The sequence below is a fragment of the Rhinopithecus bieti genome, unplaced genomic scaffold (assembly GCF_001698545.2).
Source record: "Rhinopithecus bieti isolate Rb0 unplaced genomic scaffold, ASM169854v2 scaffold_23816, whole genome shotgun sequence".
Taxonomy (NCBI): domain Eukaryota; kingdom Metazoa; phylum Chordata; class Mammalia; order Primates; family Cercopithecidae; genus Rhinopithecus; species Rhinopithecus bieti.
In genome coordinates this window covers 680,950-703,763 of record NW_016811019.1, presented here as the reverse complement: position 1 = coordinate 703,763, position 22,814 = coordinate 680,950, and the positions used below count along the sequence as shown (strand labels likewise).

General features: G+C 34.8%; 1 protein-coding gene across 1 annotated transcript in view; it reads left to right on the top strand.

Annotated features, from left to right (window-relative positions):
* The window catches only part of ATAD2B (ATPase family AAA domain containing 2B), a 139,735-nt gene that overhangs the window by 67,775 nt on the left and 49,146 nt on the right, over window positions 1-22,814 (top strand). The window contains exons 16-18 of the mRNA XM_017893318.1: window positions 1,955-2,090; window positions 11,237-11,423; window positions 22,288-22,473. Of these exons, the coding sequence (XP_017748807.1) occupies window positions 1,955-2,090; window positions 11,237-11,423; window positions 22,288-22,473 (509 nt within the window). The remainder of the gene's footprint in view (window positions 1-1,954; window positions 2,091-11,236; window positions 11,424-22,287; window positions 22,474-22,814) is intronic.

Here is a 22,814-nt window from a genome sequence, read left to right as displayed (position 1 = left end):
TTTCTTTAAAAAAAAAAAAAAAATAAATAAATAAATAAATAAATAAATAAATAAAATTAAAAACATCACTCATTTACAGGAAAAAAATTATAAAATTAGATTGACATTCTAATCAGAGTATGAAGCTCGTAAACTTTGAAGGGAAAGTAATATCTTTTGATTATCTTAATTTCTCCAGTTCCTAGCACCTTGTCTGGAATGCAGTCCGCACCAAATAGAAAATTATTCAGAGAATTATACTAACATTAATAAAAAAAATAGTAAAAATTATGAATGTTGTTCAATGAATTCTTCTGTCATAAATATATTTTTCAGAAACTTTAATTGTTTAGTGACAGAGTCACATAAGATATCTCATGGAATACCTGATTTCTTAAATTTGGCAGAGGGGAATGAATATTTTACTGAATATCTGTGAGCCAGGCACCATACCATGATTTGTGTATTTTTTATTTCTGAATTTTATAACTGGAAATGTATTTCATATATATTTTATGTACCAAAACTTCCCAAAAAACTTATGTCACCTTTAGAAAATCATAAAAACCTTTTCTTTCATCATAGCTTTTTATCTCCATTTGTGAATTACCATTTTATAGCATTATTAGCTATGTTTTCTTACAGCTTTTTTGTGTGTAAATGTAAAGTATGCTTTAGTTTCAGTTGGTAGAACTAGTTGACATGACCAGTGGAGAAGAGCAACCAAATTTTATTTGATTATCAGTAATTGGTTTTTAGCTATTTAGTCATATTATTTATTCTGGCTTCTTTTGACCTTTAATGTTTTTCTTAGATAAATATCATTTCCTTGTATATGAAATTATCACTCAAAAGATACTCAGTTATTTCCCAGATTAAAATATGACTTGTACTGAATATTTAGCTTTTTTTTTTGTTTTTTTTTTGAGATGGAGTCTTCACTCTGTCGCCCAGGCTGGAGTGCAGTGGCTCTGTCTCAGCTCACTGCAAGCTCCGCCTCCTGGGTTTACGCCATTCTCCTGCCTCAGCCTCCCTGGTAGCTGGGACTACAGGCGCCTGTCACCACGCCCGGCTAATTTTTTTTGTATTTTTAGTAGAGATGGGGTTTCACTGTGTTAGCCAGGATGGTCTCGATTAAATATTTAGCTTTTAAAAGCCACTTGAGATCTCTATCTGCCAGCATAATTTAGTATCTAATTTTAGAATGCATCTGCATATTTTTTGTTTGTTTTGAAAGGGTATAATTTCTCTTAATCTTAATTCTCTCTCATATCCCGTACACATGTAGCATTGCTTTTTATTGAATGAACTGTCACTTTTGATTAGGCATGTTTGAAGTATAGCTGTTGGTAGTCCAGGCGAGGCTTTAAGTGTTGCATTCCCAGTAGAGATTTTAGTTCTAGTTAGTTCCCTGAGTGGTAACCGAAGGCCCATAGAGAGAATAATGCTGTATGAATGAGTGTATTTTTAAGATTAGCTTTGACGGAATTTCTGACTCCATTTTGATTAGACTAAGTCTTCCTTGAAAAGGTGTATCCTCTTTAAAAAATAAGGGTCAGTTTGTTCCTTGTTGCTTTTATAAGAACTGGCCTTGATTCAGCTGACCTACTGATTAAACCAAATATGAAATGGACTGGTTTTGGTCAAAATTAACTCAGAGATTTTTAGTTAAATAGGTGGGATTTTATGAGAGTGCCACTTCTTTTCCAGACTTTTTTTTTTTTTAAGCCAGTCAGTGAGTTCTTCCAAATTATCTCTCATAATACTTAAGTAAATAGTCTGTAAAGGTGAAAATGTTTTATTAATTTTGTTTATAAGTTATTTTAAAAGCTGCAGTTTGTCAATTTGCCTGTATTATTTGATAGATCACTTATTAATGTCATTTGATTTTTTAACCCAATTTTTCTTAGCTTTGGTAAGGCACTAATATTAAATGACTTTATAAGCCTCATAACATTGTGATTTTTTTAAACAGATATAGAAACTTTAATTTTAGAGGATAGTGAAGATGAAAATGCTTTATCAATTTTTGAGACCCATTGTCACTCAGGATCACCAAAGAAACAGTCATCAGCTGCTGCTATACATAAACCCTACCTTCATTTTACAATGTGAGTGATTTATATCAAATTTCTTTGTATTTAGAGCGATTTTTGATACTTTATGATTAGAATTATAGTATATTTTTACTTATGGTTATAACTGTGAGGATATTGTTTTTCTGTTGTTTGGACACAATTCTGGAAAACTTTTACTATGTATTCTTTTTCATGTGGTAATAGCTTGTTGGTTAACTACTTAGGTGTTTTTTTTCTCCAACTAGAAGAATCTTTCCTGCTACTTTTCTTTTTTTTTTTTTTCCTTTTTTTTTTTTTGAGACAAGAGTCTCACTCTGTTGCCCAGCGTAGAGTGCAGTGGCACGATCTCAGCTCGCTGCAACCTCTGCCTCCTGAGTTTAAGCTTTTCTTGTGCCTCAGCCTCCTTTGTAGCTGGGATTACAGGTGTGCGCTACCATGCCCAGCTAATTTTTGTAGTTTTAGTAGAGATGGGGTTTCACTATGTTGTCCAGGCTCGTCTCAAGCCTCGGGTACTCTGCCCGCTTCGGCCTCCTGAAGTATTGGGATTATAGGCGTACGCCACTGCACTCGGCCAAGTTTACTTTTTTTTGAAGTGATGGGGTGAATTTTTTTTCCCCATGGAGGCAGAGGAAGGCTTACCCTTAGAAAGTCAACTCATGAGCCCCAACTTTATTGCTTTTTATTTAATGGGCAGAACTGAAATATTAGCCATGATCTGGAGTACTTTAATTTGTAATAAACTTTAGATGATCATTTAGGTCTCTAAGGCTACTAAAAGAGATTTTGATTTAGAAATTGTTCAGTAATTAAATAACTTTTTGATTTTCTAGAAACATTATACTTTTATAATTTGGATTTCATAGTTTTTCAATTTACATTTACCCTTTTATTATCTGTGTTAAAGCAACTTTTGCTGTGCGCTATACTAGGTAAACACTTTTAGTGCAAATCTGATTTTAAATTAAGAGGCCAAGTAGTGTTCAAACACTAACAGCATCTTTACTTGCATTTACATAATTAGCCCATAGTTGAAGAACCATAAAGCTTCCATTAGGTAGATCTAATAGCACTTCTATTAGAAGAGGCTGGATTGTGTGTACTTTTAATATTTTGAACAAATTTAAGTCTCCAACTTGAAGTTTTCCTGTGTAGATTTTGGTGAAATGTTGATTATTTGCATTGATAACCCTTTCTTGTTTTTCGTTTTTTAAAATGAGGCTAAATTACTTTCATCTTCTCTTTTTTTCTTCATATATTCTTTAATAGCAAACTCTTTGTAAGTTTTTTTCTTCTTCTCCAGATCCTTCCTTTTATGCTCTTGGGGAAGTCTTTTTATAGGCTATTACAGCATTTTACAAATTTGTTTTATTGATAGTTATGGGAAAGCCAATTTTTTTTTTTTTTTTTTTTGCCTTTCACCTGGCTAGCCTGTCTCTGTCTGTCTGTCTCTCTCTCTCCCTCCCTCCCTCCCTCCCTCTCTGTTTCCCTCCCTCTCTCTTTCCCTCCCTCTCTCTTTCCCTCCCTCTTTCCTTCCCTCCCTCATTCTCTCCTTCCTTTTCTCTCCCTCTCCCTCTCTTCTTCCCTCCCTCCTTCTCTATCCCTCCCTCTCTTTCTCCCTCTGTCTCTCTCTGTGTGTGTGTATGTGTGTTTGACAGTTATAGTTATTTGAATTTGTATTATGTAGTAGCAGAAACAAAGAAATTATCAAAAGACATGTGTTTAATTTTATAAGATAATTGTTGTCAGTAAAGGAATACAGAAATAGATTTTGATATTAGAAAGTATCATGTCCAGTGTTAAGTTTTAACTTTTTATTGAGGACATTTCCTGCCGCTGATTTAATGTGAGACATTGGTATGGCTCATTTTGTTTTAGCTTTTCTGGAAGAATTGGTTTAATTTTAGCTTTTTTTACATAAGCTTTTCGAGTTCATTGATTTTCATTAAGTAATGCGACAACTATATTCTAGAATAAGCATTTTTTAGATGTTTTAGTAATATTTATTCACTTATTTCTTTGTTCACCTACCCATTTATCCAATTTTTCTTTTTTTACCCTATACCAGGCATTGTATGAGATACTGAAAACATAAGCATGAATAAGATATAACATAGTTCTTACTTTGGAGAAGGTCTCACTATTGGGGGTGACAAACATTTCAATATTGTGAAAGTGCTATGAAAGCAGAACTAATTCTGCTGTAAGTCTGAGAAGTTCTCACAGGAGAAAGTGATATTTGCTGTCCTTTTCATTATGAAGGATTAGGAGTTTGCATCTGAGTGCTTTTTACAAATTAGATATGCGTTTGGTATGTAAAGATCTGTGCTTCATATTCAGTAATATATATAGGCCTCTCAACAATCATATTGCATTTGTGGTATCTTCATTTTATAGATGAGGAAACTGAAGCACACAGAAGTTAAATAAGTTGCCCATGATCATGTTGCTAGCAGGTGGCAGAGCCAGACTCTGTGCTGTTTGTTTCCTAAGATCATATTTTTCCAAATTATTTCTGAGCTTAGTAAGTAGCTAGGGAATTGCATTGCTTCTTTAGGTAAGTTGAGCAATATATTTCACACTCTCCAAGAAGCATACACTGTAGAATTAAGGCCTTTAAGATGGGCAACATACGGTCTTTTTTGTTTGGTTGGTTTAGTTTTCTGTTTGAGCAAGATGTATTAGTATTACAGATGAATGCAGAAAAAAAACTGCTTCGCCAGAAGAAAATGTAACTTTAGTGCTGGTTTTTAGTCACACTAGCCTAGGTTCTTGCTGGTGGATTTCTGGAAATAGTCTCCTGAAACAGTGTGGAAACCTTTTCTTTTTTTTTTACATTTAATATAAAGGAGAAGTCAAGATAGTTAAGGTTTACCAATCTGGTAGAGAAGCCTTATGATGGAAAATAAATTTTCTTTCTTACTTTATATTACCATAAGGGTGATTAGAAACAGAGCTTTCTGAGGTTTTTCAAATGAAAATAGCTTTGTTTTTTCTGATTAGAAAGATGATATACACTGTAGAAAATTCAAGTAATAAAGAAGAGCATAAAGAAGAAAGTAAAAATTAAAGCCCCAGCACCTGCAGGTAATATTTGTTAAAGTTTTGGTGACCACACTTCCATGTTCTCTCTATGCATGTATAATGTATAGACCCATACATTATCTGGATTATATCCTCTTATAAGTTGTTAATATAACTTACTTTTTCACTATGTTTGGAATATTATTTCATATCAGCATATGTTTAATACCACTATTTTAAGATAGCTGCATATTATCTTACACTTTGGATATTCCACAATTTATAGACCCTTATTGGTAAAATTTGAAGGTTTCAAGCTTCTTTTATAAACAATAGATTTGTTTCTAAGTATACATCTTTACACCACTATCTGATTCAAAGCGTAAGATAAATTTTTAAGAACTGCAATTGCTGTGTCAGAGTGTATACATTTAACATGTTGACACAGATTGTTAAATTGCATTCCAGGCTTGTACTAGTTTACATTTCTCATACTAATGTATGAGAGTATTTTTTTTATACCATTGTCAGTTCTGAGCACTGTCTTTTAAAATCTTTACAAACCAGATAGATGAATATAGTATCTTTTTGTTTGGTTGAATTGTTCATTTGTTCTTTCATATATTCATTCACTCATTCAAATGTTTTGTGAAAGTGCCCATCATGTTCCAGACATTGTCTTGGGTACTTGGGATAGGGCAGTGAACAAAATAGGGTAAGATCCTGCCCTCATTGAACTTGTATTTTTAAATGGAGGAGATGGACAGTAAAACAATAAATGTAATAGCTTGCTAGATAGATAAAATGTTAGAAGATAAGTACTATGGGAAAAAATATAGAAGACAGTAAGAGGCTGGGGAGTCCCTAGGAGTGGAGTGAGTTACTGAATACTTTTGGGCATACATTTTGGCATCTTTAGATCTATCACATATCATTTCAGAAAAGTTGTGCTTTTCTTCTACTGGTTATGAGGATATCAATTTTCCCATCCTCTCATTGATAATGGGTGTTGAAATTAATTTTTGGTTTATTCATCTAACAGATAAAAGGTGTCTATCATTATTTTCATTTATGTTTTCTCAATTTTTTATCTCTTTGTTAATGACTACCGTTTCATTCTCAAGCCTAGATTGCTCTTGATCTTCAGACCCTGACCAGTGATCCATCTCCCCTTTGTTGTACCATGGATCTTTCTATACATAGCTGGACTATATCGCTCCTTCTCTCCCTGTGACTCCTATGAGCCACCATTCATTCAGTTGTCTCAGCTAGAATTTGACATCATTCTCAACTTCTTTCCTTTTATTTCTTTCTTTGTCTAGTCAATGACCAAGTCTTTTTGATTTTTCTTACTAAGTAAGTCTCATCGCAGGCTATTCCTTCTTCCTCTAACACTATTCTTGTTGAATTGTCATTCACATCTCATGCTTGGCTTACTATAGCAGATGCCTGATTATCTTTCCTCTCATTTGCCTTCTTTCAAAACCCTTTCCCATACTGACATGCTGAGATAGTTATCTGCCCTAAACTTGTATATGATTATCTTGCTGCTCTAAAGTATCTTAATGCTTCCCTATTGTCTTCAGTACACATTCCAAACTTTTATTTTTATTTTTTTGAGACGGAGTCTTGTTGTGTTGCCCAGGGTGGAGTGCAGTGGCATGATCTTGGCTCACTGCAAGGTCTGTCTCCTGGGTTCACACCATTCTCCTGCCTCAGCCTCCTGAGTAGCTGGTACTACAGGTGCCTGCCACCACGCCTGGCTAATTTTTTTGTATTTTTAGTAGAGATGGGGTTTCACCATGTTGGCCAGGATGGTCTCGATCTCTTGACCTTGTGATCTGCCCGCCTTGGCCTCCCAAAGTGTTGGGATTATGGGTGTAAGCCACCATTCCCGGCCACATTCCAAACTTTTAACATGGCTTACAAAACACTTGTAGCCCTTCGTAGTCTAATTTACCTTCCTTTTTCTCTCCCACCCTAGTACCTTTACCGCACCCTCTACAACTTGTCCCCAGTACTTCAAAATAAACAAACAAATAAAACCAAAACTGGCTATATCAACAGGGGGTATCAGTTACCCCAAAGAGCCATGTTCTTTTTAACCTTTGTTCCTTTGTGCATCCTGTTTTGCAGTCTTGGAATTCATCTCTTGTACCTCCAATCTGTTGGGTTTCTGTCTTGGTAACAGTTTTCCAGGAATGGCTTCTATGAGTCTCTAATTGGTATCTTCCATAGCACTGTGTACTTAAACAGTACCACTTACTAATCACATTGAATTATGGTAATTTGTGTATTAACTTTTTTACTAAATACCACTCAATTATGTGCTGTATGACAACACTGGTATTGTTTGATACTTAGGGCTAAGGCATTCAGCATGGGAGGCATTCTATAGTTATATAATTAAATAAACATTTGAAAAAGTTTCCTATTTCTATTTTCTTTTTGAATTGTCTGTTTTCGTCCTTTGCCCATGGAGGATTTTTTAAAAACTATGCATATAAACTCTTTGTACATTAAGAACCGTTCCTGTTTATGACAAATTCTTTTTATTAAATTTTCTTTTTATGCTTATTTCTATCAATTTTTTTTTTCAGATGGGATCTCTATGTTGCCCAGGTGTCTTGAACTCCTGAGCTCAAGTCATCCTCCCAACTCAGCCTCCCAAGTAGCTGGGATTACAGGCATGTGCTACCGTGCCCTGCTGTATGACAAATTCTTTATGCCATTTGGTTGTTTGCTATTTGGTTCAGATTATAATTTTTGAGTTACAGAGGTTTTTAGATTATTATGAATTAAAAATACGTGAATCTTTTAATTTAAATTTTGTGTTAGAATTCATTTTGCTTATGCTGTGAAATGACCTGACTCCTCCGTTTTTAAATGTTTATTTTATCATCCATTTCTGTTCTTTTTATTTTATTTTTCGAGATGAGGTCTCACTCTGTCACCCTGGCTGGGGTGCAGTGGCACCATCATGGCTCACTACAGCCTTGACTTCCTGGACACATGTGATCCTCCCACCTCAGCCTCCTGGTGGCTGGGACTACAGGTGCACACCACCAAGCCTGGCTGATTTTTTTGTTTTTAAATTTTTTGTAGAGATGGGGTTTTGCCATGTTGCCCAGACTCGTTTCAGAACACCTGGGTTTAAATGATCTGCCTACCTGAGTCTCCCAAGTGCTGGGATTACAGGTGTGAGCCACTGTGTTGCCCTCGTTTGTTTTTTATGATTCCTTTCTTATATGAAATTATTTCATATAAGAAAATACAAATTCTTATAAATTTTATAAATTTATATTAATATAAATGTATGTATTATATATTATAATTCAAATCATCTTATAGTATAAAATAATAAAATATTTTATATGAATTTTACTATGAATCATAACTATTTGTCATATAAAGTATTATAAATTTATATGCATATACATTATTTCATTTTATATGAAATTCCTTCATATAGTGATTACGATTAATCATTTCCTAGACTGCCTTTTATGTTTAATTCTGTTTCTTTGGTATATTCTACATTCTATTAACTGTTATTCTATAATGTGTTTCAGTATAAAGTAGGACACATCTTAACATAGTGAGTTCAGAACCTGGGCTTTGCAGTCAAATAAATGGGCTTGAATGACAATTTGAACTCTTCCATCTGGTTATACAACTTTATAGCTAACCTCCACGCGCCCTGGTTTCTTATCTGTTTAATAAAATGAAACTATGTGTTTCACAGAATTGTTAAGAAAATTGAACAAGAAATCTCTGTGAAGTGCTTGTTACTAAAACATGTTTGAATGCATTAAAGTTGGTAGCTTTTTTTTTTTTTTTTTGAGACTGAGTCTTGCTCTGTCACAGTGGCGCGATCTCGGCTCACTGCAACCTCTGCCTCCCAGGTTCAAACGATTCTCCTGCCTCAGCCTTCTGAGTAGCTGGGACTACAGGCACGTGCCACCATGCCCAGCTAATTTTTTGTATTTTTAGTAGAGACGGGGTTTCACTGTATTAGCCAGGATGGCCTCAATCTCCTGACCTCATGATCCACCAGCCTCAGCCGCCCAAAGTGCTGGGATTACAGGCGTGAACCATCTCGCCCAGGTGATAGCATGTTTTTAAAAAGTTTTCTTGATGTTCTTACTTGATTATTCTTTCAGTTAAAGTTGTAAATAAGTTGAAACTCCCCTCTTCCCAAAAATTCTTTTGGGATTTCAGCTTGAAAATCCTATGCGTATAAAATGGAAAAGTAAATGGATTAGGAAGAATTGACGTCTTTATATATTTAGTCTTTGTGTTCAGGCTCAGTTTTACTCTTTTCTTGCTAAGACTATAATTTGATAATGTTTGTTTTACCTTTTAATTTTTTTATTTTTTTGCAGTGAATAGGATCTCCTTTCCTTTTTTACATTGGTTATTGATGGTGTTTAGGAAATCTATTGATTTTTCTGTTTCTTCTGTCTTGTTACTTTGCTCGTAGATTCTGACAGTTTTTGGTTGATTTCTTGGATTTGCTACTACATAATCATATGCTTTACAGGTGTCAATTTTTTCCTTTATTGCTTTCTATTCGTTCCATTTGAAATTTGCTTTATTCTTATTGTATTGCCTTAGAATGTCTAGGACTCCCCACAGGGAGAGTAAACTTTGTTTCATTTGTTATTTTAATGGTGCTGTAGAATCTCGAAATGACAAGTTCAAGTTTGGTTTAATATATTTTCCTTCTCTGTTATGGGGCTTTAGATGTCATCTGTCAGGGTAGGAACAGTTAGTTTTTGTTGTTACAGAAATAATATGTGTTGGAAGAAGTTTATATATATTTGTTCTTTTAAAAATTGTGATGGTTTTAGTTTGTTCCTGCTGCTATAACAAAATACCTTAAACGGAGTAATTTATAAACAACCTAAATTTATTTATTTATTTTTATTATACTTTAAGTTTTGGGATACATGTGCAGAATGTGCATGTTTGTTACGTAGGTATACACCTACCAAGGTGGTTTGCAGCACCCATCAACCCGTCATCTGCATTAGGTATTTCTCCTGATGCTATCTATCCCTCCCCTGGTCTCCCACCCACACATAGGCCCCGGTGTATGATGTTCCCCTCCCTGTGTCCGTGTGTTCTCATTGTTCAGCTCCCACTTATGAGTGAGAACATAACAACATAAATTTATTACTCACAGTTATGGAGGCTGAAAGTCTAAGATCAAGGCTCTGGCAGATTTGGTGTCTGGTGAGGGCTTGGTTTCTACCTCTAAGATGATGCCTTGAGCACTGCTTCCTCTGGAGGTGACCAGTAATGTCTTCACATGGCAGAAGGGATTGAAGGGACTAGCTAGCTAGTTTTATTATCAAGCCCTTTGATAATATAACTAATCCATTCATGAGGGCTGACCGCTCATGACTTAATCACCTCCTAAAGGCCCCGCCTGTTAATTGAGTCTTACATTTGGAATAATCTTCAGATCTACCTCTTTGTCAAAAAGTAAGATTCCTAACATTTAACCTTGGATAATTAATAACTAAATGATACTGGAGTTTAATGCATCTTCAAGTTAATATATGTGGTATGATAGCAGGAATACCAAGGTTATTTTATTTTAAAGTGGATTTATTTCATTATTTGTTTGTTTGTTTCTTTGTTTAGGTAGAGTTTTGCTCTTGTTGCCCAGGCTGGAGTGCAGTGGTGCGATCTCAACTCACTGCAACCTCCGCTTCCCGGGTACAAGTGATTCTCCTGCCTCAGCCTCCCGAGTAGCTGGGATTACAGATGCCCGCCACCACAACCAGCTAATTTTTGTATTTTTAGTAGAGACAAGGTTTCACCATGTTGGCCAGGCTGGTCTTGAACTCCTGACTTCAGGTGATCTGCCAGCCTCGGCCTCCCAAAGTGCTAGGATTACAGGCGTGAGCTGCCACGCCTGGCCCGTAAAGTGGATTTTATACTTTTATATCTTGGTTATTAATATGGGCAGAGGTACCAACATTTTAGAACCATAATTAATGAAAAAATAAATCACTGTACTAAAATAATATAGGAAAGTTCTGTTAATTTGGAGTTAAATTGTTTTAATGTAAAAAATTTGCCTGATATTTCATATTTATCTTCAGAATATATGATTTTGAAATAATTGTGTCTTACATGTATTACAGGTCACCATATCATCAGCCAACCTCATACAGGCCACGCTTATTGCTATCTGGAGAACGGGGCTCAGGTCAAACTTCTCACCTTGCTCCAGCACTTTTGCACACTCTAGAAAGATTCTCTGTGCATAGACTAGATCTCCCAGCACTTTATTCAGTTAGTGCCAAAACACCTGAGGAATCATGTGCACAGGTAGGTTTGTATCACATCTCAGAGCACTTCTGACTTTCTTATTGCTTCTAGTTTGGTAATATTTCTAGTGTGTAGTGTTTACAGATAAGATTTTTCAGAGTATGATATGAATATTAACTTTTTGTTGGTTATTCATTGGCATTCTAGTATTAGTGTAAAGGATCCTTTTGATGCATACAGTGTTTTAAGTGAGCTCATTGTCTTTCTCATGATCTTCCTTACTGAAATTTTAATACCCTGTTTCATTATGCATTGTATGTAGAAAGGGAGTTTATTTTGCCTTTTTCTGACCCTCTGTTCAAAGCTGTGGTCTCAGAGCAGTTTCAGACTTGTGTCTTTTCTTAGAGCCTTATCATAGAAGGGGAAATGATATCCAATTTGAGATACCAGGATTTAATATTCATATTAGAATAGTGATAGCAGTTCAAAAGTTATAGATATTTGTGTTGATAGTTGTGTGTTTGATATTTGACTTTCAATTATTTTGTATTTACTGGTTTGTGAAGCAAAGTTCTAGTGGGGCTGTTTATATTTCTTGAGGTTGTTATATATAACCATGGATATATTATGTCATACTGAAACTAGGGATGAGGGTAATACATTTTTTGAGCCAAGGGACCATATCTAAGCCATTTATGTAACTCTGACAAGGTGTCCGGCTGATAGTGGTCATTAAATGTTTGAATAATAATGTTTCAAATAAATAAATTAGAGAAAGGAATGCCACTTTGTACTTTGCTACTTAGCCTGCTTTTAGAGTTAGATAACTGGAGTAGTAACACTTAAAACATTTTACACAATTTTGTTGTTTTTTTCCCAGTTACGTTTTCCAGATACTTAATACATATACTATAACCGACCATTTCCTACATTGTAGCAAGAAATATGCATTTTTTAAACAATTCATAGTAGTATTGATTTAGTTTCTCTTTTATTCACAGTCTCTGGATATGAACACCCTACCAGCACTTTATCACTTTTAAAGCCCTATTTAAAGGTTTCTTTCCAAAACCCCTCAATTAAATGCTGTCTACCAGTATTTTGCTCCCAGTTGGACACATAAAGATTTTACACATTAGCAGAAACAGTATGAAGGGACTATGAGAAGAAAACTAAAAGTTGCTGGGGGGGACAGTTGAATATATGAAAGATATACCTTATTTGTTTGTTTCCCAACCCAAAGGCCAGAGAAGCTGCTCTCTGCCTTTCATAGTATCATCAGTCTTCTTGGCGGGGGGAGGAAGCCATCTTTATTAAGGAGGCCAGAGCTGGGCTAGTCTCTTGTATTCTTCCCATATCCCTAAAGTAAATATATGTTTGTTTGTTTTTTGAGACTGAGTCACACTCTGTTGCCCAGCCTGGAGTGCAGTGGCGCCATTTCAGCTCACTGCAACCTCCCCCTCCAGGGTTCAAGCGATTCTCCTGCCTAAGCCTCCCGAGTAGCTCAGACTACAGGCATGTGCCACCATGCCCAGCTAATTTTTTGTATTTTTAATAGAGATGGTGTTTCACCATGTTAGCCAGGATGGCCTCGATCTGCTGACCTCGTGATCCGCCCTTCTTGGCCTTCCAAAGAAGTAAATATATATGTAGAGATTTGGCATTTGGGTCTCAAACCAAGCTTGTAGACTTCAAAATTTGGTTGTCTCAAACTAAAATCTCTACCTTGAGATCTCAGGAGCTTATTTGGTAAACCAAAAGCCAAGAATTTTGTTTGTTATCTTCAGTCTTCTGATTGACTCTTTTGAGGCAGGAGGGTTGGAATGTTCTACATAGATAAATTTCAAATGTATTTGGGCAGTTAAAAACCTGTTGAGCATTCAACTCCATATGTGAATGTACTTCTAGTGTGTGTATGTGTGTGCATGTGTGTGTACACACTACTATTAATCTTTATATTAAGAAATAGCAAAGTTTAGATGGTTTCTCTGCTTTAGATATCAATTAAATGTCAATATTCTCATCACCTCTTACTCTCAGCTCCCATGATCTGATCATTGCTGCAGATCTCTGCATTGGGAGTGAACCACTATATAGGAACAAGAAAGTCTGGGGATTTGGGATGGGCATATCTCAGTGAATACTTCACAGTGCCATCTTCATAGAGAGAGCCATGCCTGGCTAGAATACTTAACGGTGTTTTCATACTAATGATAATGTTGTGTTAATATGTGGAGCTTTAGAGGAAGAAGCACACCTTGTTTATAATTACTGTGTTAAACTTATTTAATTCAGAGTATAGACTCAAGTCAAATTATGCAGACTAAAATCTCAGTTGTGGTTGTGACCTTGGGCAAGTAGCTTAACACTCTGAGCCTTAATTTTGTCATCTGTGAAACAGAGATGACACCATGAGGTTATCAAATAGGCCTGACATATAGTCCTCAATGAAAGTTAGTTATATTTATGCTTATTACTACTACCGTTGCTGCCACTGCTACTGCTTACAACTAATGAATGGTAAGGCTTTAAATTCAAAGACTGTGAGGTTTTTTTCCTAAATTAATGTATAAATTAAGTATAGTTCCAATTATAATCTCCTCAAGACTTAGGGAGAGAAGTTAAAAAAAAGAGTTCTGTGTTTCTTCTAGAAAATAAATATGAGACTAGCAAGGAGAATTCTAGAGGAAAAGTGTCATTAGGGGCCCTACCAAAATTTTAAGGGTGTAATAGAGTTACAGTAATAAAGAATGTGTGCCTGTGCAAGAATAGACAAAAGTATTAGAACAGAAGAGACAATTCATGCTTAGACTTTTGTAGAAGTAGAATTTGGTGGTGATGAGCACAATGGCGATGACATTTCATATCAGTAGATGGAAGAAATGGATTATTTACCAAATGGTCTTGGAAAACTAGCAAGTTCCTCCAATAGGGGAAAAAGCAAAACAAAATAAAACTAGGATTTCCTACCTTTTTCTATAGCCCAAAATGAACTCTACATGGTCAGTGGAACTATAAAAGTACTGGAAAAATTCACAAGGTCAGTGTATTTATTATCTTATGTGTGAAAGTAATTTCTAAGCAATGCACAAAAGCTAGAAAACATAAAGATATGAAGGAATTTGATTATATAAAATTTTAAATTACACATGACAAAAAGCATTCCTTAAATTAAATTAATAGATATAGTCTGGGAAAAAGTGTATTTGTAGCAGATATGTTGAGAACAGGTTTCCTAACTATGGACAAATGCCTTAAAATCAGTGAGAAGAAAGAATAGCAATCTAATATAAAAATTGGCAAAGTAGAAACATGATATTTATGGGGGAAAAGAAAAAGCAGCCAATAACAGATGTGAAAAGATTCTAAGCTTCACTTAAGTGAAAATAAAGTATCAGATTTTGTGTTTTTTTTTTTTTTTTTTTTTTTTTTTTTTTTAAAGCTTGATAATGCTCCTGTTGGAGATGTGGAATGCTCATACTTACTTAGTGGAAATGTAAATTTATTTGATATTTTTGGAGTGTAATCTGGCACCGTCTTTTAAAATTTCAAGTACCACATTGGTGTAGTGTGAGAAAAGAAAATAACATTTCAAGTACATATACCCTTTGACCCAGAAATTCTATGTTTAGGAATTTTTCCTAAAGATATGTTAGCTACAAGTATTCAATGCTAAATGGACAAGTATATTTATCACTGTGTCATGTGTAATTGCCACACAAAACACAAAGGCAAACAAACTGAATATCCCTTCACGTGGGACCAGCTAAAATTAGTTATGGTGTATCTTGACATACGAAGGAATACTGTCTAGCCATTAACACGAATGAGGTAGATTTACATGGGCTGAAACGGAAAAATGAAGATGACATTAGTGAAAAAGCAAGTATCCCCAAAACTTAATATGGTTGCTTTGACTTGGGTAGAAGGAATCTGGAAGGTTGGAAAATGTGTGAACTTTGCCTTTTTAGTTTATGCTATACTGTTTGGAAAATTCTCTTTTTTGAAGTTTTTATTTGACTATATCGAGCAAACTAAAGATGAAAAAAATCACTTTAAAAGAGAAATATTTTCTTTTCTTTCTTTCTTTTTTTTTTTGGAGACAGGGTTTTGTTCTTGTTGTCTGAGCTGGAGTACAATGGCGTGATCTCGGCTCACTGCAACCTCCGCCTTCCAGGTTCAAGTGATTCTCCTGCCTAAGCCTCCCGAGTAGGTGGGATTATAGGCACCCGCCACCATGCCCAGCTAATTTTTGTATTTTTAGTACAGACGGGGTTTCACCGTGTTGGTCAGGCTGGTCTTGAATTCCTGACCTCAGGTGATCTACCTGCCTCTGCCTCCCGAAGTGCTGGTTGTAGTCTAGGCGTGAGCCGCTGCGCCCGGCCAAGAGAAATAGTTTCAAAGTGAGAAAGATTTTTTTATTTTTGTTTATAGTTGTTCCTTATGGCTAATTTGTATATATATTCACAAACATTACTGGTTTAATGTTATTTAAGTAAAGGTAAGGAAACACTTAGGAAGCATTGTAGTGAACTATATATTGATGTTACAGGGTTTTTTTTTTTCTTTTCTTTTCTTTTTTTTTTTCTGATTTTTTCATGGCATCTTTCGGAATCCTGCTTGGCCAACTTTGAATTCTACATCCTCTGGTCTCTTGTACACTTCTTGTCTTTTACTACTGTTTTGTTTTGGTGGGAAGGAGAGAGGTGTCACTTGATTGTGAAAAACAACAAAAACTCACTATCATTTTGGTTGTATTTCACTTTCTCTAGTACATTAAGGCATCTCATCTTCTCAGTGTGTACCTAAGAGCTTCTGGGTTAGAAGTCGAGCTTACTCTAGAGTGACTCCTCCTGGATAGTCAGTCTGCCAGGACCTGAGCCATGAAGTGCAGTCTTGATAGCAGACACCCGCACTCTATCTGCAACACTGGCCAGAGACCGGATGTCTTGGCTAATCTGTGATTATATGTGTCTTAAGTGCATATTTAAAATTATTTTACATTCATAAATATAACATTGTCTTTGCTAACAAATTCTGCAAAAAGAAGTTGTTATATAATGTAAGAGGGATTTTAAAATAATTGGTAGAGGTTGGCAAACCAGGTTATAAGTGGGTACAAAAGCTATAGGGAAGAGAGTGCATGAGTCAGGTGGTAAAACACTGGAAAGATTGAAAAAGATTACCTTTTCTTCTGTTCTGTATTCCTTTTCATTTCTTCCTTTTTGCTTCACCTTTCTTGGGAGCTAGTCCTCCTGTACTCAGAGTTCTCTCTCTAAATCGATGTGTAATATAAGAGTTTAGTCTGGTAAGTTATTCTTGCATATTTTCTCTTTTCCCCAGGCTCTAAAATACCTAATATCAATTAAATTTGGTATTTAGTAGTGTAACATGAACATGAAAGGCAGTCTTAAAGGGAATCTTAAATCACTTTTAAAGGGCTGTATGTATTATATGTGGTAAGGTGGGAGACCCCTACTTGATATTTTTTATATTGTGGGGATCATGTTTCATTTTATGTCTGTCCTTGAAAACATACATGCACAGGAATATACATGATAGAACTTTCTTTTCTCCTTCTGACGGACTCAGCTATTGATTAATATCATCAACTGGAGTAAAAAATGGCAGAGTTAGTATCTACTATATTAAAAAGCAATGTTTTTCGTATTGTTTCTTAAGATTTAGTGTGCATAAGAATCACCTGAGTATACTTATACAAATTTCTGATTTTCTGGCTCCGCGCCCATAGATTGTGATTCACTCAATTTGGAATGAGTCCCAGGAATCTGTACTTTGTAAAAATGCATCTCAGATATTACTATTCTAGGTTTTCAGTAGCTCTCACTTTGAGCTATAGTACTTTAGCTGGTCACTAGGCATTAGTCCAACATTTATTACTGAAACAGATGCGCACGCATGCGCATGTGTGTACACACATATGTTACTGAGCATTTCACAGTCTTCCAAGGGCTTTGGAAGGAGAATGAGAACCCTTGGTATAGCCTGGAAGATTTATGGTTGCCCCCTTAAGTTCACAAGTAATTATTGAGTCCTACAGCAAGGCGGGAGATGTTAATATTGGTAGTAAAAGACCTTTGGCATTAACACTCTTAAAAAACAAAACAAAACTATGATTCTCCTTTTCTGACATCCTCAAATATAATTTTTTGCCTCCTGTATATTTCTATTGTTGGTTTGGAAAAAAGGGACTGATAAGTGTGCTGTATTTTATCTTTTTAATTATTAGACAGGTTTGATTCAATTAATGCATTTATATATGGTCTGAAAAGCTTTGGAGTTTAGGTACTATGTGGTGTTGGGAATAATTTCAAAAGGTGAATAAGGTCTTTTCTTGGTGAAAATTTAAATGCATTTATTTCCCCAGAGAGAAATTGTTATCTAGAATTTCCCAGGGGAAATTCTTTTTGGTTGAATAGCATGAAGGTATTAATGTACTTACCTGTGTGTATACTTTGGTTGCTCTTGTGTTTGTGCTTATAGATTTCTGGATTTCTCTGTAGGAGTCTGTGTATACTTTGGATGCTTTTGTGTTTGCTCACATGGATATCTGAGTTTTTCCATAGCAACACTTAAAAAATAATTTTTTTTTTGAGTTGTAGACAAGTTAAATTATCCTGACCTGAAGTGTATCATACTTACTGAAATTCTTGAAGTCCTTAGGGAATGAAAATATTAGAAAAAGAAGAAGAATTTAAGTGATTTAATTTTCATAAAATGCTAATTTGTGTTACTACCATAGTTCAGTAACTAGTACAGATGTGTTTTATAACAGGCTTATTTTGTGTGCATGTAAAGAAATTTGTACCTTATTTATTGAATCCTGAATCTTTAGAATCCAGACATGCTTTCTTTTCACAAGAGATTCCCAATAAATCTTAGATAAAGGGAATATAAATAGATAAAGGAATAAAAATGAAATAAAGCCACCAGCAATGCACAGATATTATTTATTTTAATCATTTCTGATAGCATGGCAGAAAGAATTAAACTTATTTATTAGTGCCTTTTAATTTTTATAAACATTGAGGATGTTGTAGCTCCCAACATTTTTCTTTTACCTGTGTTTTATAATTTTAATATATTTATAATACTGTTAAGTGACTGAGACAAGTTCTGGAAGTTTCTTGATGACAACAGTTGTTTCTTTTCTATATTGCCCTCTTTAGGCAGGTAAAAGTGATACTGGCTTTGAGCCTTCTGCTTCATTCACATTTGGGTTTAAAAATTGTATAGTTTCCACTTTCTAAAGGAAATGGCTTGTTGTGGGACTACAAATTCTTAACTTAAAAATACACTAAATTTTCATGGATGGAACATTTTAATTTGATGGCTAAAATGCTGACTTCAAAGTTTAGCTTTTGAGATGATTAGAACTCTTGTAACTGTAAGTGCAGTTTATATCATGACTGCTTCCTTGGATGGCTACTTCTGACTTCAGTGACCTGATTTTTGCCTTTAATATCTTTAATATTTAGAGGAAGTAGTTTGTGATTTTTTTTAAATAAAGAAAGTTTTAAAAAAATTGTTATCTAAGGTCCTTATGATGTCTGTGGCAAGAAGGAGGTCAGAAGGAAATGGAGTATAATGTAATAAAGAATCAAAATGAACAGTTCACATATGCTGGTATTTGTTCATTTTACTTGTGCAAGAGTGCTGGTCATGTCAGAGGTATTTTGAAACGGTTGGTTCAGTAATTTGGCCTACTGTCTTTTTTTTTTTCTATAACAGTTTTTCTGTTTTCTACTACACCTTGCACATCCACCAATCCAAGACACCCTGTAGGTGAGTATTTTTCTAGTTCTCAAATGGCATCACTTGTTCCCAAGCCAGTTGCCGCTTCATTGAAACTAGGCTATATTTTTCTATTCTGAATTATCTGGTATTTGATTTCACAGAGTGTATTTTACTCCACACTTTAAAAGTTACCAGCAAACTGCTCAAGAGCTGTTTTTATATTACAGAAAAAAATCATACTAGGATTAAACTTTTTTTTTTTTCCTATTGCTTATATGCTAAGAATTTTTAAATGCTATTCTCAAACTCTGTTCTTTTTGAATTTTTATTACAAAATGGGAATTAGAACAGACTGGTTATAAATCTAAAGAAAATATAAAAGTTTATTTTAATATTCTGAGATGACATAGAATAAGGAATTAAAAAGAAAGCTTGTTTTAATAGTGCTTTTTAGTATTTCTAGAAATTAAGGATGGTTTTCCTCTAAAGGCTTAGGAGAAAAATTACAAAAATATTTCATAGATGTTGGTATTTCATGTAGTTAGGTTAATTCTCAATTCATGTAATTATACACTGATAGATCAGAAAGGCGAAGCCTTTTTATTTTTCCATGTTCATCTTAGACTTGCCTGATTTTTTTTCCCCAATAAGTTTTCAAATATAGTTTAAAATTTTTTTTTATCAAGAAGGACATTTTCTTAAAGGCTTTGGAAGTAAAAAGCCTCCAGTTTTTTTTTATTGGACCAGTAGGATGTCACGTTCCATTTGTTGATTTTGAGAATATGAGATGAAAATAAGAAATTTTTTGAAAATGTGGAAAATTTCTGAATTTTAAATGGGGTCAATACGATATCATGTTCAGTTTGAGTTCAATATCATGTTAATTTTGAGACAATTGGAGGAAAAAAAGAAATAGAAAAAAAACAAACCACCTCTTAGAACTGGTGATGATTGTATGTAGTTCACCCTTGCAAATACAGTTAAGATACTTGTAGTTAACTTCTGACTCTGTCAAATTATTATCACTTAACCTTCTGTTGCTTTGCTCATCCTCTGTGATATTTTTTAATGGCTAGATGTTCTCAGCACATGTTCCTGGAAAATCTAATCTAGAAGTACTAAAATCAAAGGCAAAATTTCATTTTTTTAAAGGCATGTTTTCCTGTCTTCTCTCATACCCTGGGCATGTATGTGGTAGCTTGCATGGCCGAATTAAGTGATTGGCTTTGTGAGGTTTCTTAGTAACCTATAGTTGGTTAGTCTTTCATATGATCACCTTTCTTTCTTTGCTGACTGTCTCTTGTTTTACCAGCACAGAGTGGGGAACTGTAAAGTGACAAAAGGAGGTGGTCACTGTCTTCCATGTAACCATGCCTGATTTGGGTGGCATGTAATTTTTTTTTTTTTAATAAATGCCTCAGTTGCCTTTGTGCTTCTGCATGGTTCTTTCCTTTTGCCAATATTTATGCTTGTTTTTCTCTTATGAATTTTCTACAAGAACTTTGGAAAAAAAAAAATCCTTGGATTTCCAAGATCCAGGATAGGAGGGTACGTGTTTGCAGAAAAGGTCAAAATTTGAGAGTCCTGAAGGAGTTGTACTGTACAACTGTTCTGGATTGGTGGATATGCAAATATTAAGGAAGGGAAGGAGCAAATATTACTTTTGATGTGAGTGATCATAACATCTACATTTTTTCCAATTACTATTTGAGCCTCTTTCAATTGGTTTATTATTCAGTTGGCAGTATCTTTTATTTTACACAGAAGGTTGAAAGCTGTATAAAATACACTATTTAAGAAATGTATGTAAGTGGTAAGCTTACTCATTAAAGAAAAATAATACTTTTGATTCTTACGATAGTTTCCAGTAATCCCAATCATTTTAAATATTAAATTCTTCTTCTTTTTTTTTTTTTTTTTTTTTTTTGAGATGGAGGTTCACTGTCTCCCAGGCTAGAGTGCAGTGGTGCAATCTCGGCTCACTGTGACCTCCGCCTCCCGGGTTCAAGCGATTCTCCTGCTTCAGCCTCCTGAGTAGCTGGGACTACAGGCGTGCGCCACCACACCTGGCTACTTTTTGGATTTTTAGTAGAGATGGAATTTCACCATGTTGGACAGGCTGGTCTTGAACTCCTGACCTCAAGTGATCTGCCTGTCTCGGCCTCCCAAAGTGCTGGGATTACAGGTGTGAGCCACTGCGCCCAGCTTAATTCTTATTTCTGTATCTTGTATATTACATAGGCTAATTGAAATGTGTTAAAAATAAGAGAAAATAAGTAGAGCATTTTAGGAATAGAATTCTCAAAATGGAAGAAAGATTTTTATAGTTCAACTTGTTAAAGATAATGAGAAATGTCCTATTAACATGTCAGAGTTTGTTGGTGTGATATTAAACTGTCGACTTAATAAGTAAGGGGCATTAATTCAGCTTGGCAGCTTACTGATAGCCAACCTGGTCCCTATTGGTGTGTGTTGGTACAGCGTGATTGAAACTATGGTTAAGACTCTTTTTAACACCTGAGGAAAACTTGATTTTGTATTTTCTAACAATGGAAGTGTCTCAGAGCTCTTTGCTAATCATTTGCTCTTTAGGTAAGTTAGAGTATTTTGTGACTATTTTATAAAATATTGAACTAAGATAATGGGAGGAGGTGAATGACTGGTTCAGCAGGTAGTTCATTAATTTTAAGCTCTAGCATGGTACATCTTGGTTAAAATGATTAATTTATATATTGTATGATTTTAGTCAAGGTGCTCAAAAATGTAAGCTGTGTTGTTATTCTTTGTGTAAAGTTTATGGATATCACGAGTGCCATAGGTGTATATTTATCTATTTATTTGCAGCATATTTTACAGTGGTGTTTTGCTTTATTATCTTTACATGCTAGATAAGTGGAGCAATTTGATACCTTCCACTGTTAATATATACTGAATAAGAATAAAGGGCAAAACATAACTTTTTTTTGGTGGAGCAAGGGTAGACTGAAGCTGTGTAAGGCTTGTGTATCATTTCTTGAACTTAAATTTCGAGGCTGAAACTAATGACTGTAATAGGCCTGACATATTTCATATATTTGGAGATTACTGGGTAGACTTTAGAATAATCAATTTGAGTTGTTTAATGCTGGTTGTTTTCCTTAATCAGATTTTTGTTTTCCTTAATCAGATTTTTCGTGAAGCTCGAAGAACAGTACCTAGTATTGTTTACATGCCTCACATTGGGGATTGGTGGGAAGCTGTCAGTGAAACTGTGAGAGCAACTTTTCTGACATTGCTACAAGATATACCATCATTTTCACCTATATTTTTATTGTCTACCTCTGAAACCATGTACAGTGAACTGCCTGAAGAGGTAAGTACTGATTAAGTATTTATCTTTCCTTATTGTTCTAAAATAGTTGACCCTGTAAATTGGATACCTTTTAATTATTATAAAATCAATACTGTCAGGGTTTATATCCTGGGTGTAACTGCCTATTAGCTGTGTGATGTAGGTAAATTATTTATTGTTTTAAGTTTTAGTTTCTTTTTGGGTATAGTGGTATTCCACAGTGTTGTTACAAAGATTGAGATAATTTATGCTTAGAATGGAACCTGACATGTATATATACAGATTCAGCATCTCTAATTAAAAAATTCAAAACCTGAAACTTCTTTGAGTACTGACATGAAGCCACAAACGGAAAATTTGAC